The 16848-nt window shown below is 41.3% G+C and overlaps 1 protein-coding gene across 1 annotated transcript in view; it reads right to left on the bottom strand.

Annotated features, from left to right (window-relative positions):
- The window catches only part of LRP2 (LDL receptor related protein 2), a 169007-nt gene that overhangs the window by 34869 nt on the left and 117290 nt on the right, over positions 1–16848 (bottom strand). The window contains 13 exon segments of the mRNA XM_075609138.1: positions 225–341; positions 927–1043; positions 2407–2526; positions 3807–3935; positions 4356–4601; positions 5040–5236; positions 5865–6042; positions 8255–8478; positions 12070–12240; positions 13089–13241; positions 13678–14194; positions 14679–14974; positions 16331–16532. Coding sequence (XP_075465253.1) covers positions 225–341; positions 927–1043; positions 2407–2526; positions 3807–3935; positions 4356–4601; positions 5040–5236; positions 5865–6042; positions 8255–8478; positions 12070–12240; positions 13089–13241; positions 13678–14194; positions 14679–14974; positions 16331–16532 — 2667 coding nt within the window.

Genomic DNA, 16848 nt, shown 5'->3' with positions numbered 1-16848 from the left:
TCAACTCTCCTATGTATCCTAATGTTGTCAGTAAATGTTAGCAAATCATTAATGATCATTATTGACAGAAGATATCGAGCTGAATCACATAACATGGTCACTAAGCATTTCAACATTTCTAGAAGGAAATGCATTCAAATTGCAGTTCACCTTGATTCCCATGTAGGCACATTGGGTTGTAAGATTAGCTCGCATGCCATTGTATGCTAATGTTTCAAACTCACCGCACGTTATTTCATCAGAGAAGTCAAGACAGTCTGCAGTTCCATCACACAAGAATCGCTCAGCCACGCAGTGGCCGCTGTTGCACTGGTAATAGCCTGGATGACACGTTCTCATTTCTAAAATTGTCCAAATGATAAAATAACAAGGAAACTTTTAGCAACTCTTCAAAACTTCAAACGATTAGAAATATGCTTCTTCGTTTGCACTCATGGTAAATGATAGCTAGAAAGCCTGTAAGATGTAAAAACACTGTAACTGGAGTGATTTGTATAATGTGCAGTACACGTATTCTGCGACAGTACAAACACATGTTTTACATACTTAAACCTGCAGACCAAGCAATATGCTACATGTGTGTTTTTGCTTTAATAAATCAGTTCTGTACTATAGCAAAATACTTGTAGCATTTATTTATTTTTTAAACAACTCTGAATGACATTTTTAATTTATTATAATGTAACAAGCCTTTTTTGTTTCTACAGCGACGCTTTACAAAGTTCTAGATACTGAGTCAATACTCCTCTGCAGTCATTTAGCGAACCTCTCAGCCGAATCTTTGCTGATGTATCACAGGAGAACGGATCGATCGGCAACTTAGCTAATTACTTATCATTGTGTGGATTGTAATAATGTTCATAATAAAGGGAAAAAATTAAATTAAAAAAACAGCAGCTTGGACTGCTGCTTTAGGAGACACATACCACAATCTCTTTCATCTGAGTTGTCTTGACAGTCATTGTCATGGTCACAGAGCCAGCGGCTGGGAATACAGCGCAGATTGTCACAGCGGTATTCACTTTCTGAGCACTCCCTAGGATCTAATATAAAAAGGTACACTTTAAAGATTCACATTTACAAAAGTCCTAATGCACAAGCATTGTGCGGACTCACTCAGGGCTCAATGCCTACAATGCATTTTCTAGCAATGTGATTCAGGCCTCTCCAGTCCTCAGTATAAAGAAATAAGTTAAGGATGCGGCCACGCTGCTGCTGAGCGCGCTCATGCTTGAGGACGGTGACGTCACCAATTCTCCAAGCATGAGCGCTCGCTGTCCTGCAATAATTTTAGAGCGGGGGCGTGGCTATTGGCTGGATCGGGGCTGTGTGTGTCTGTTTGTGTGTGTGTGTGTGTGTGTGTGTGTGCCTGTGTGAGTGTCTGTGTGTGTCTCCCTCCATTCTCTCCCTCCCCCCTCCCCTCCATTCTCTCCCCCCCTCCCCTCCATTCTCTCCTTTCCCCCCTTCCCTCAATGCTCTCCCTCTCCTCCATTCTCTCCTTTCCCCCCTTCCCTCAATTCTCTCCCTCCCCACTTCCCCTTCATTCTCTCCTTTCCCCCTCCCCCCCCTTCCTTCATCTCTCTCCCCCTCTCCCCCCTTTCCCTCCTCTCCCTCCCCTCCTTCCCCCCTTCCCTCCTCTCTCTCCCCTCCCTCCCCCTCTATAATCCTCTCTCTCCCCCTTCCCTCCTCACCCCCTCTCCCTTCCCCCCCTTCCCTCCTCTCTCTCCCCCCTTTCCCCCTCCTCTCCCTCCCCCCTCTTCCCTCTTTATCCCTCCCCCTTCCTTCCGCTCTCCCCCATTTCCCTCCTCTCTCCCCCCCTTCCTTCCTCTCTCTCTCCCCCCCTTCTCCCTCTTTCCCTCCCCTTCCCCCTCCCTCCCCCCTCTTTCCCCACTTCCACCTCTCTCCGCTCCCCCCTTCCACCTCTCTCCACTCTGCCTATACTGCCTCTCTCTCCCCATAGGTCAGAGCTCTGCGCTCGAAAGTCAAATGTAACTGCCTCCCCAAGCACCAAGCTTGGGAGAGCGTACGTGCACGCGCACGAGCGCCACGTGATGATAAATATTACAAGAAGTGAACTCGGCACGCGCCTTGCAAGCGTTGACGCAGCCTAAGAAAGAATACTTGATTTGAATATATTATGCACAGGAAAAATGTATATCTCTTTCATTAAAAAAAAACACTTAAGAGAACAGTGCAATGTCCATAAATTGTCATGTATGTGTTGCACAGCATATTGAAAACACATACTGTACTGTATAACATTAGCTCTCTACAATAGTTTTATAAAATGCGACCACAGCTGACTGCTTTAAGTCAGTTACCATCACACATGTTCCGGTGGATAACACATACCCGTCTCTTGCGTTCTGCTCAAGGGTGTAAATATAAATATATCAAATTACTCACTGCAATTGCTCTCATCTGACCCATCTCCACAGTCATTTTCTCCATCACATTTCCAGCGTAGGGGTATACAACGATGATTGTCACAGCGAAAATCCCCCAGTGGATCGCAGGTCCTTTCCTCTACAAATTCCAATCATTCAAAGGTGGGATTTAACAGTCCAGCAAACATAATGATTACACAAATATTTTGTTAATCCTAAAATGGGATAATCATAGTTGGCAGATGGCCCTGTAGTATAAATATTGTGTATTGTATTGTGTTTTTCTGTGGGGGAAGTCCTCAAACAAGGTTCATGGACCATAAACAGAAAATGTTGGATTACATGCTGACGAAATAATTGTGCTTAATTTTTTCAGTAATAATAAAGCTTTGCTCTCTCCGGTCTGGGGATTTTAATTATCTACGCAATTTAAAAAATGTTGTTAGTGTCATAAATAATACAAAGCATGGAATAAAACAGGGGTGCGCAAACTGGGGGGCGCTTTTTCAGGGGGTTGCAGCGGTAGCAGATGCCCGCGCTCTTCCCGAAGGCATTTAAATTAAATGCCGGGGGATAGCGTGAGGCCTCTGTAACTTCACTTACTTTGTCTTCGGTGACACGTCGTCATGGTAACATGTCGTCGCATGATCCCGCGGAGACATGGTAAGGAGGGGGGCACGTGCATGGTGGGGGGGGAGTGCAGACAGGGTGGCGCAGGACGGAAAGTTTGCGCACCCCTTAAACACTGAAAGGAAGCTTAGGCTACAGACAAATATAGTTACTATAAAAGTTGCATCTGCTTTTTAAACAATACTGTTAAGCAGAATTGCTAAGTGACTGCCATATAATTTATTGTGGAAGAAGCGTGAAGGAGCCTGGGAGGAGAATGGCAGTAGAGTGAAATATACCAATGTTTTGCAGAGATGAGGCCAAATGCAAAGACAGCGAATTGATAAACCAATCATAGTTGTAGATGTATCTAACCAGTAAGAAAGATTTGATGTAGGATGGGTTGAAGGAGTTGCTCAGTGAATAACGGCACTGACCCTGAAAACCTTGTGTTCAATTCACGTTGTCAGCTCCTTGTGACCTTGTACAAGTAATTTTATCTCCCTGTGCCTCGGGCACCAAAAACATAGATTGTGAGCTCATCTGAGCAGAGGTGGTGTCTGTACAAATCGTACATACTACGCACTACATTGTAATTGTGAAGTGCTTTGAGAGAAAAGCGCTATATGAAATTAAGTTATTATTAGTATTTTTTAATACTTCATTTGATGGTGAACTGTTTTCTATAAAATACACAGCAAGAAATACTACTTAAAAATCTCATTTTAATATTATTATGTAAATATTAAGCTACAGGTAGGAAAAGTAAAACTGAGCATAACCATTCTCACTTTTTCTCTCCAAACTTACCACAATCTGTTTCATCAGAGTTGTCTCTGCAGTCATCGTAGCCATTGCACACGGCCCAGACTGGAATACAGCGATAGTTTGTCTTACAGTCAAAGTCTGTGTGATTGTCACAGCGATAGGCAGGTCCCACTAAAAGATACACATGAATACAAGGTCAGGCAACTTTCTTCGCCTCTACTATATATTAAAGCATGTGAAATCTATTAATTGCTTCATGTGTTCATTGTATTTTTATGCACATTTCTAAAGCATATGGACCCATATTACTATGACATGCTATATCAAGTGTTTTCTGCAGGTTTAAGGTGTCTTATGGAATAGCACCACTTAGTAAACTTGTGTCACAGTGCTCCCAACATCATCTTATCCCAATGTGGCTGATTAGACACATTAGAGCCCTTATTGCCATATTAAGAACTCACTGATTAAAAGACAGATGTTCAAATGTAAAGTGTAAATATACAGGTTCATAGCACCAGTTACACAATTGAATCATCAGTGATATTACACATAGAAATATTTGTTTCCTTAAGCTTTGTGTTTTCTTACTGCATTCCACGCTGGGCTCATCTGAGTGATCTCCACAATCATTGTCTACGTCACATTTCCAGCTCTGTGGGATGCAGCGGCCGTTGCTGCATTTGAATTGCCCAGGGTTACAGGTTCTGGTGGTACAGTGGGAACTCTCTTCATCAGAGTTGTCTCCACAGTCATCTTCTCCATCACACTGCCATGCCTCCGGAATACAGTGTTTGTTTGAACATTGCCACTGATGTGTTTCGCACTGATGGTTGGCTGTACAAATCACATGATTTGGATTTAAACACCAGCTAACATATCCATACTGTATATGTTAAATTAAACCTATACAAAGCTTAAGCCTAATTGCTGTACTATCGATCAACTGTATTTTTTTTTATCATTACTACTGCAGTCATTGCTCATGAATATGGGAAAAAATAATCACCAGAGTTAAGTTAGCTTACAAGTAATAGTTGATAACAGCTACATACCGTACACAATCTATTTTGAAAATGCCCTAAAAGTGTGAAGGAGAGCTTGAGAACGTATAGAATAATTTCTACTCTCTGGTACTTATGCATAAATGTTTCTGATGCAGACAGTAAAGATTGTTATACTGTATTAGTAATTTTTCAATAGGTATATACATTGAAGAACTAATCAATGATAACAGTCACAAAGCTATCATAATTGAAAGATTTCTAAACACACCACAAAGTATCGAATCCTCATCTGATCCATCTGGACAATCAGACAGAGTGTTACATAAGAAATGTGAACTCGTGCAGTTTCCATCAGTGCATTGGAATTGCCCAACACGGCAGTATCGATGTGGACAGGTAGAAGGTTCATCCGAGCCATCCCTACAATCTCTCTGTCCATCACATTTCCACCAAATAGGAATACATCTGTAATGTGGAAATACTTCCTTCAAATATTTGCATTTTTATTACACATAATGAGCAAAGAAGGGTGGGTAGCCGTTGTCGGTCCCTCTCCCTCCTGTGTTACACATAATCATACATTTTCACAGGGATTAAACTGCATGAACTACCTAAATAGAGGTAGTCTACTATAGATATAGGGATTACTAAAATGTATGTGAGGCTAGCAATTTAGAGGCTTCAAAAATATAGTAATTAGATGCAGTGCCCAAATGGCAATAAATTTACAATTGCCTTCATAATTGAGGTGTAGTTACAATAAGATGTTTTCACATTTTGTACTTTTCCAGTTAGTTTAAGGTAATTTAGGCATTATCTCTTCCATCACTTCATGTGAGGTTTATAATAATATAATCATTCTTTTTAATGTTCAATGTATATAAGGAGATGGGTGTACTATGTAAATACAGTACATCCAAACGTTATACACAGATAGTAATTAGTAACTGGAAGCATGTCAACTATTTTCTCGGAAACTGCTAACAGAACAGAAGTTCAAGTCCCCGTATGTAGTAATTGGGAAAAACATGAACGAAATACATGCAAAATTGAAACATAATTTTAAGGAAAACTATGAAGTAGAAAAACATACCGCTCACTATCTGCACATAAAAACTGAGTACTGGAGCATGTTGGGTGGCAGCGAACCACACTTCCAAACTGCATTGCCAAGAAGTTGTCTGGACATTCACAGGTATATCCTTGGCCCCCATCTTTTATAAGGCACAGGTGGGAACAGCCGCCATTGTTGTTGACACAAGGATTGCTTGCTAAGAAATACATTGGAAATGTTTTTACCTATTGCACGAAAGCCTAAAAAACGTATACGTAAGAAGTGCTAAACATCATGATTTCTGCCATAAGTATTACCATTTTAACTGGATGCAAATGTAAACACCAAAGATGGGATATTTGTATCTACAGTAATTACTGCTGTAAATATTAATCTAAAACTCATGACCTGACCCCTTCAGTTTGGCAATATTTGCTAGTTTGACATTCTAAGCTGTGTGTGGCAAGGCAAACAATGTAAAATGTAATCATCTATTTTATGCATGTAACATGGTTTGTCTACTCTGCCTGTCTCTTCCCCCTGTCATGTAAGTCCTTAGCAGTCTAGGCTGTGACAGGCTATTCTGTGGGTTTTTGCCCCCCTTCCTCTTCCCCCCCTCCCTCTTCCCCCCCTCATGCTCCTCTCTGAGTGACAGAAGAGTGGTGGTGTCTCATGGCCTGTGTATAGCCTATCAGGTATGGGTACAAACCTTGAGCTCTCCCCTTCTGGTTCCTCAGAGAGGCAGTGCTAAATTTAGTCAGTTCTCTCCCACCCTTCCAACCGAGTGGAGGTGTGGGACCTGTCTCTTCTCTCTATGGGAGAGAGAGGACAGCCAGGCCCTCATGGCTGGCTGGTTCAGGAAGATCTAAGGCTCCACACTATGAGAGCCAGCAACATCCAGTGGCCTGGGATCCCTTGATGACCCTATGCACCACTGTAAAGAAGATCCACAGTGACTGCTGAGTAAAGACCCCTTTGCTTTCATCATACTCCTGTTTGAGTGTAGGTCCCTGGGCAGGAGGAAAGAAGTGTGCTTTAGTGGGGACTGATCTCTGGGCACCCTGGAGCCCACTACAGCTGGAGGCGCTAAGCACCCTGAGGAACGTCGGTGATCATCAAAAGCCTGTCCTGGTCTCCATATCATCGCAGACAACTCAGCTCTCATGAACCCTCACAGGTATGCCGCACCATAACACCTATAACCGCAAAAAGTATCTTAGATCTAACCCATTGATCCTGCGGGATCCTAGGTTATAGCTCCTTTTTATTTCACGTATTTTGAGCTATAGTATTGTTTTGAGCACTTCTCCAACTCGACATCAGCACTGATATGATGACCACGATCAGTGTAGATGCAGGAGTGTGCCAATAATTATATCCATTTGGTTTCTCTCTTTAATGTTTCAAGCACCTCTCCAACTTGACATCAGCACTGATATGATGATATGATCAGTGGAGATGCAGAAGCATGCTATTAATTTAGCCCTACTTGTCTCTCTCTTTGTTATATTAAGCACTTCTCCAACCCGACATCAGTACTGATATTATCACCAACATCAGAATTGATGCAGATGCGTGCCACCAACTAAGCTCTTAATTGGCTTCTCTCTTTGATGTTTCCAAGCTCACCAGCTACTGTGTTTGATATACACACAATACTGAAATGTCCCTCCTTCATGTCTACAAGCTCACAAGCTACTGTGTTTGATATATGCACTTATTGATATCTACACAGACATCTAACCCCTGACTAATGTGGATGTAGGAGCATGTAGCTGACATGTACTGACATTATGACTAAGACTCAAGCTATCTAACCTTACATAGGATTGTCTTTTACTGCACCTACCTACTGATCAGCTATACTGATAAAGACCTAGAATCAGCATTGATGTAGGAGTGTTCCATTGTATCATCTCCACTTACCTTCAGAGAACCTATGTGTAGGTGAACTATATGAGATTTACCATTGCAGGATCAAGAGTTGTGTGTATTTAGCCAGACACCTCATGCCTATATGAGGGCAAATCTATCAACATAGAATATTTGGAAACATATTTTAGTTCTCCAATAGATATGATTGTATGATCGTGAGCACCTACAGTACTCTTACAACGATCATAGTCACTATACATATGTTTTTTATATATTTTTAATACCCATTATTTTATTCATTTTGTGACATTTTAATAATTCAAAACATCAGTGATAGAGTGCTCAGAAATTAGGTTTTCTGTTCTTGTGTATTCATTAAGTAATTACCTAGTGAGCACCTCACTCTACTCTATTTAGCTGTAGCGGGGTTCATTTTGTGTTTTTAAACATTTGAATAACCAATATAGAAAAGCTCCCTTACAGGCACGCAAAAATAATTAGAATCTGTGAAACCCTCAGCACCTGAATGGACAGAATGTTCTAGAGTTACTTACCGCTAGGTTGCCTGTATGGATGGTAGACATGGATATCAAAAGGCCTGTGTGTGGTATTCACTAGCACAGTCCTCCCAGACCCATTGTACTTGTTTCCTTTTTCCACCGTTCTCGTGTTCCAGTCAGTCCAATACACAGTATCTTCAAACACAGTGATTGCAAAAGGATGAGGTAGATTACCATCGTATACAGCATGCCGGTGTCTTCCATCCAAGTCGGAGTATCTAAAGGATACAACAGAATAGAAATACCACTGAGACAAATGCTTAAACACTCTAGACTCTATTAGTCTCCCAGATGCACAACTGATGCAAACAATGGCATCAGATTTAGAAAATGAATCCCATTATTAGCCATGGGATTTTGTACTTTAATAAACCTGTTCAGTTTTTGTGCACCGGTTTTTCCCTAGGCTTGCAGTGGGAAACTTGTATAAATGACCGTGTTTACGGTTATTCCATATAGAAAACTGTTATTGTGGGCATACAGTACAATAGACTGACCATGCATACTTGAAAACAAGATCTGAATGTTTCTTTTCAAGTAAAACGCTGTAAATATATAAACATAGCGTACTTTGGATTTACTTGCCGCAAAAATTTTGATGTTCGCATTATAATTATACGCATGATTCAGATAATTATTTTATTTCGCTCTATTGCATTACTAATCTCAATGTATTATCTAAAAACTGTTGTGCTATTAACTTTGTTATTTTTAACTGAAATATTCAAAGCTTGAATCTCCAGTGATGTCTTTCTTTGCAAAAAAAAAAACTGTCTTTCAAGTAATTCGGATTACAAATATAATGCCATAATGGGTAAAAAATGAATTATGTGATACTATGGGGCCTACAGAATAAACAAAGCAGTGATACTGTAAGTGGTTTTAAGTGCGATAAATGCCCTTATAGCGCGATACTGCCTGCTCTGCTATTCACAAAGCAGTGATAACAGTGCAGTATCGCGCTATAATGGCTTTTTATCACCCATAAACAGTCAGTGAAAAAAAATTTGCATGATGGGCCAAAAAATGGCAAATCCGCCGTTTTTTGCCAGTAACTGCTATTCACAAAGCAGTGATAACTTTATCGTACTTTAAAAGCTCACCATTTCTTTTCACCAGCTAAAGGTTGGCGCAAAAGAGATGGAGTCATGCATAAAAGCATTTTTTTTTCCTGTTTCTGCACAGCATTAATACAAGAGGCCGGCGGGGTCCTCGGGTGGTCCCCGCGGGTATCCAGGGGCCTAAAGGTGATCCCAGTGGGTGTCCGGGGGCCCCATGGGTGTCCAGGGGTCCTCTGGTGGTCCAGCGGGTGTCTGGGGCCCTCAGGTTGTCCCTGCGGGTGACTGGTGTCTGGGGGTCCTCAGGTGGTTCCCGTGGGTGTCTGGGGGTCCCCGCTGGCCAGCAGTACCAATCCTATGTCGAAAAAATAAAAAGTGCAATACATTGCTATAAAGACCCACCCCCCAATACATACAGTACAGTAATGGGCAAAATTACTATTATCCAGATATGGATAATAGTGCATCTGCCCATTTATAATAAAACATCAACCGGCAGCATAAAATAAATAAAACTTGCACTTACCTCTGCCAGCATGAAGGCCTTCCTCAGCCTCATCACTATACTTGTCTTCCGTTGCCAGAAACAATGCTATACAAATTAAATCTAATAGCCTATAACCCCTTAATCACCTTAGCGGTTAGTAACCACTATAGGAATTAAGGTGTTAATACACCCTCCCCCACTACTCGCCCACCCTACCCGAGGCCACCACCCCACCCTCCACCCCCGCTACTTATTGATTGGCACAGTGTTAAAGCATGCCCATATAATATGGGCATACTTTGCCACTATAGCAATAAATGGGGGAAAAAAAAAACAGTCAATGGTCAACCTAAAAAATAAACAACTACCAACAATATACAATACAATCAAAACAATCACCAAATAAAACAACAATAAACAAGTAAACACCACAACATTACCGATGCCCCGATGCTGAGGGGGGGGAAGGTGGTGGTGCTGCGAGGGCCCCGGCACTTGCCGCCTGCCCTGCTGCAGACACACACCTGTCTCCAAATTCTGCTCCCGCGCGCCGGGCCTCCCTCTCACGCCGGCGCGCCGGAAGCTTAACCCAACATATTTCCGGCGCTGCCAACAGGGAGACCCCCAGCAGTGCAGCATTTTTTTTTTAATTAACTGGCGCCTGGCCACGCAGGTGTCCCGGCCGGTCGGGCCCCCCTGACCCACGGGGCCCGGGTCGCCAGTGTCCTTTGTCCCCCGCTGTTGGCGGCCCTGTTTATATCCCCAATCTGATTGGTAGTAGTAGGCCACATGCGGGGACCACCCGAGGCCCCCCGGACACCAGCGGGGACCACCCGAGGGCCCCAGACACCCACAGGAGCCACCCAAGGGGCCCCAGAATCCAGCGGGGAACAACTGAGCCTTTGGTATCATTCCTGTGCATAAAAACAAAAAATTGCTTTTATGTGTGTTAGGGGGGTATAGGGGTTGTTGGGGGCACAGTGGGTGAGTGGGTTGTGTATTGATGGATAGTATATATTGCAATGTATATATTGCAATGTTTAAATTGCCTTAGCGGCTATCAGCTAAGGTCATGAAGCTGCTTTAATGTAAATGTTATTAATAGTGTGCGGTAGCAGGGGGTCTCCTGAGCTGAACTGCTTTGATTTCTGCCTCAAGGACCCCCTGCTTCCCGAGTTACAGGCCCCGGTATGGGGCATCGGGTGCCGGTATCGCCACCATTTTAAAATCAACCACGTCACGTGACTGTGGGATTTAAATACTCGAGGAGATACCGGCACCCCATACCAGGGCCTGTAACTCAGGAAGCAGGGGTCCCCGAGGCTGAAATCATGTGGTTCATCTCAGGAGACCCCCTGCTCCCGCACACTATTAATAAAAATTAAATTAAAGCTGCTTCATTACCATAGCGGATAGCCGCTACGGTAATTAATTTTTACAATTTTACTGGGTTTAGATACAAGTGTACATGAGCAGCCTGTACAAAATGCAGCCTGTAAGAGTTGCATGGAGACGCTGTGTCTCCATGCCTGACTCTTACAGGCGATTGTGCAGTAAAAATATTGATTTGAATAATAGTGTACATGAGCAGGGGGTCTCCTGAGCTGAACCGCATTGGTTTCAGCCTCGGGGACCCCCTACTTCCTGAGATGCAGGCCCCGTTATGGGGTGCTGGTATCTCCCTACAGGATTTAAATCCCACGGTCACGTGACGTGGGAAATTTAAAAGCACAGGGGATAGTGGCACCCTATACCGGGTTCTGTATCTCAGGAAGTAGGGGGTCCCGAGGCTGAAACCAATGGGGTTCAGCTCAGGAGACCCCCTGCTCATGTACACTATTATTAAAATCAATGTTTTTACTGCACGATCGCCTGTAAGAGCCGGGCATGGAGACGCAGCGTCTCCATGCAACTCTTACAGGCTGCATTTTTTTCTATCAGCTATCGCGCTATAGAATTTATAGCACGTTTGCACTGATACAAAAAACAGCTCTCACGATAGTGCATTTTTTTATCTGACTTTAAAAAATGGCCTTCGCTTCTTAGTGAACCCACATTTAGCTTCATGTCTTATAGCACGATAAAAAAAATGCATTGTCGGACACAAAAGCACAGATTTTATCACTGCTTTGTGAATCGGTCCTTATGTATCAGGTTCACATAGCAATATGAACTCCAAAGCCAGGTGTTTAGCATCCTTCCTAATGTGATGCTATTTACATGTTGTATAAACAGTTACCGAGTTGCTTTATTCTTGTACGTACTCAATGTAGTTTAGATGGGCATCGGACCAGTAGAGCTTGTCATTGGTGTAATCAATCGTGATTCCATTAGGCCACTCTAGCTTGGTGGTGATTATAACTGTTTTATTCTTGCCATCCATGCCAACTCTGCCAATATATGGTTTGTCTCCCCAGTCTGTCCAATAAACATGTCTGTTGATGCAAAAAAATCATGTTTAACATATTTTTATATTATTATTCTATATTATTGCATATAGGAAAAACAAATATACATTATTTTTTTTTTAACTAATTCCAATACTGAACAGTCAATTCATGTCAATTCATCTTACTGGCAGTTATAGAAAAGACCTATAAAAGTAACTGACTTTATTGGGCAATGAATACATTTTCTATTTTACTTCTATAAAAACAGTTTATTTCACAGTTCATATGCCAAATATACTCAGTAGCAAAACGCAGGTGAAAACTGGTGTGTGAAATTGATATACTGAAGCTCGCACTTCTATCGTAAATTCATAAAATACAGATGTACCCGACGTTATTGCACCCGTTAACATGATGCTTTAATGTTAGCAAGATATTAATGCTCACGTTATCGCATGGCCAATGAAAACAATGGTGTGTGTTGTCTCCCGTAGCGCATGCATCATTTATTGCGTTATTTCCCCTTACAGAATGCTTTAACAGGTGCAATAATGTCTGCTACCTCTGTAAATTGTATTAATAAATGTTTTGGCCTCCAGTCAACTCATTTGCTCAACTCAAGTAATGAAAATGAATTAGTTGTAATGATTATAAGGGAAATGAAATCCTTCCAGTACTAATGGCTATTCAGAGTTACATTTCCTGAAGGCTTCCTGTTTCTTAAACGATTGCAACTTGTAAGTAGGTATATGAGTGGGATATAGTTTCCTGTCACTATTATGTTATCTGTCAGGAAATATCAAATGCTCGATACAAAAAAATACAACATACTGAGAATCGTGTACTTTTCATCTACACAAATAATGGACAATTGTATTTCTGAAATGTCATACCCTTTTTTTGGATGAAGCACAATAGCTCTGGGATGTTGAAAGCAGTAAGTGTTATTAGCGTCTACACAGCGGTCAGCCAACTTTTTGCGGAACCTCCCATCCAGCTCAGCAACGTTAAGACAGTCTTTAAATGAATCCACCCAGTATAGTTTTCTAGAATTTGGGGGAGAAGGGTTAGTTGCAAAAGACCTAAATTAAAAAAGTGTCAACATATCAATCCTAATATAGTACAATATGTTGAATGTTTCCAAAATAGTGCAGGGAGTTAATTTACACTGCACTACAATGCTATAGAATTTATACACTTTTATTGAACTTTCACTCTTAAAATGAAACTGCATTGAAAAAAGTAAAAAAAAATGATCACAAATCTGAAATCAGAATTTCTTCAAATTCGTGTCCTTCTGCAGAGCATAATTTGAGAAAACATGTATCTACATTCTGACAGAAGGGTATTAAACCTCTACAAGACTAAAATTGGTATGTTTTCGGCCTTACAGCGGTTTGATCCTGCAGCTATTCATCCAATATTAAAGCTATACGTAAAAGTGTGAGTTTTACTTGAAATATTTAAAGCCCATGTTCCTACCTGCCAACCCAATCAACAGCTAAGCCTTCTCCATTCGGAACATCATTGTTAATAATTGTCTCTTTGTTGGTTCCATTTAGGAACATTCTCTCAATAACTCTTCTTCCAACGTCAATCCAGTACAATCTTCTTTCCACCCTGTCAAAGTCCAGTGCCACTACATTGCTCAGACCTTGCAAAATGAGAGAATAAGACTGCCCATCTGCCGTGAGATTTCTAAGATAGTAACGGTTGCTAAATATAAGGTAAGGAGTGATGTTGCTGTTTTGACGACATCTTCTTCCGTCTGGTTCCCGGATGTGGCCAGGAGCACATTTGCAGATGTAGGAACCAGCAGTGTTCTCACAAATCTGACTACATACTGATGGAGTTTCACTGCATTCATCCACATCATCACAAGTCCGTTTATCAGACATGAGTCTGAAACCTGGCCGACAAGAACAGTAGAAACTTGTTTGTGTGTCTGTACAGTTGTGATCGCACCCACTGATTGAAGGATCATTACATTCATTAATACCTATTTATAAAGAAAAAACAGCCAATCAAATAAAGAATACAGAGATTTGACAACTTACTCCCATATTCAATATTCTGTCATCTTCCTCAGGCTGGAGAAGAGATTGGTTCTATTGAAATGAATGGGACTAAAGTCTTCTACAACACAAGGAAGATGGCTTTACAGCATACAGTACTGTATTGGACAGGAACCATAGAAATCTACATTAAAAGACATTTATCATGCTTCCTTTTCTAGAGGCATGTTCCTATCTCTTCTAACACAAACATGAGTGCAGGTTGTAATGCCTTTTGTTACACCAAGATACAAACATGCTGATGTTTTTTATGAACTTGAGTGGTCACTAAGTTTCCTTCAGATGTGGTGCTTCAGAAAAGATGCTTGTGGCTTCTACATAAACAGTAACATTGAAACAGTTTTATGTCTAGAATTCTATGGTTCTATTGTATACAATGCAGACAAATATATGAAATACTCCACATACCACATCCTTTTTCATCACTGTTATCAGAGCATTCATCTATCCTGTTGCAGACCTTGACTGCTTCAATACAGTGTCCATTGTCACATTTAAAATATTGTGGTGCGCAAGTTGCCTCGGGAGTACTGCAGAGATGTTCCAGCTCATCCGACTCATCTCCACAGTCATTGTCTCCATCACAGACATACGCCTTAGAAATACAGCGGCCATTCTGACAGGTGAACTGATTCTGCTGACAAGGCGGATAAGTGCATTCTCTTTCATCACTATTGTCTCCACAGTCATTGCGTCTGTCACACCTGTAAGATCAGACCATTGATTACGCCTATTATAAAAGCAACTGCTCTTTAATATATTGTATGGCATATACTAGAGCAGGAGTTGACTGAGCCACTGATTGAGCCACCTGTGCTGAAGCAGGGATATCCTTAAAACCTGACCCATTTGGTGGCTCTTGAGGACTGGAGTTGGCCACCCCCTGTACTAGAGTCTTTGCAAGTAATTAATTAGCATGAAATCAAATCAAAGATAATAACATTCCTTTAATATCACCCTTCACAGGTTCGAAAACCTATTCTACATTAAGAGGGCAACTAGCTATAAAACGCCCTATTCCTACATTATCATTAGTGTTCTGTATTTCCAAAAACAAATAAAACTTAAAGGTAATCGGGTTAAAAAAAAAAAAAAAACAGAGACAAATTAGGGAAAAAAACATTTTCATATGTAAACTCTGACATTTCTATAAACCTAACATTGTTTGCGACTGTTAGAGGAAGTAATTGATTGTGTGCTTGCTTGTACTGCAGCAACAAGATTGTGACGTGAGCCAATTATAGCAAAATATAACTTTGCTTAATTTGCCACCGTTGTGTGTTTTACAGGAACTGCTCAGACTCATAGGACACACACACAAATCGTGTAACCCAGGGGTGCTCAACTACAGTCCTCAAGACCCCCAGCATGTTCTGTTTTCAGGATATCCCTGCTTCAGCACAGGTGGTTCAATCAGTGGCTCCCTGATTCAGCACAGGTGGCTCAATCTGATTGATCACTGATTGAGCCACCTGTGCTGAAGCTTGGATATCCTTAAAACCTGACCTGTTGGGGTGTCCTGAGGACTGGAGTTGAGAACCTCTGGTGTAAGGTGTCGTGTTTAACAAAAAATATGTACCCAGAAAAAACATTGAGTGGCTTGATAAATGACTGTAAATCAGTAAAAACTGAATTTCTTTAATGAAAAAAAATGGTCATTTATTGGTGAAAAATTGATAAATACTGATAACGCAGAACGCTATGTTTATAATGTTATTGTGAAAAGATTGACATTTATAGGAACATTGGAAATAAAAGCTTTCGTGTTTATATGTGTGGGATTTATTTAAATACAGCTTTATAAATACATCCCTTAGATAACATTTGTAGGCAATCTACAATAATAATAAAAATACAGATCTTAAAGATTTAGCCTACAGCAAATTTACTATACCATTATTTATCTTGAAAAAAATGTCATTTTAAAACTCATATTCTTTTATGTTTTTGTATAGAGCTTTGAACAGACTGTAAGCTCATCATAAATACCTAATTTGGTACATTTAATGGAAAGGTCTTGCTTTTATTTTATGTCACAAACATGATTATGTGCAACACACCTGAAGGTATTTCGTATACAGAGTCCGTTACTGCACGTGAATTCATTGTTTGAGCAGGATCTCCTGGTGCAGTTTTGATGCTCATCATAGGCATCAGAGCAATCAGCATCTCCATCGCAGACCCAAGTTCGAGGGATGCACCTTCTATCAGGAGGCCTGTTGTTTATGCAGGTAAAATCTGTTGCGACACAGCTGCGGTTGGCTGAAGAAAAAAAAACCCATATGGAAAATAAACCACTCTTATCTTTATTGCTGCAGCAGTCGTATATCTACACAACGTAAGAAAATATACAAATGCAACCTTAACATACAGCAAATAAAAATACCATTTGTGGGTACATTCACATGTCTCAGACAGGTCTGCAACCCTGCTTTTCACCATGATCTCTTAGGCTAAGGCCCCGCTGCAAGCGCCCGCACGGCCGCCTTGTTTGCGGTCTGCAGTGAATTTTTTTCCGGCGCGGGGGCGTGGTCAAAACGGGTGGTGGGCGCGGCCATGATGTGAGGGGGCGGGACCG

This window comes from Ascaphus truei, chromosome 7, assembly GCF_040206685.1.
Source record: "Ascaphus truei isolate aAscTru1 chromosome 7, aAscTru1.hap1, whole genome shotgun sequence".
NCBI lineage: Eukaryota > Metazoa > Chordata > Amphibia > Anura > Ascaphidae > Ascaphus > Ascaphus truei.
The sequence above is the reverse complement of the archived record's forward strand: the minus strand, read 5'-3'. Positions and strand labels throughout refer to the sequence as shown.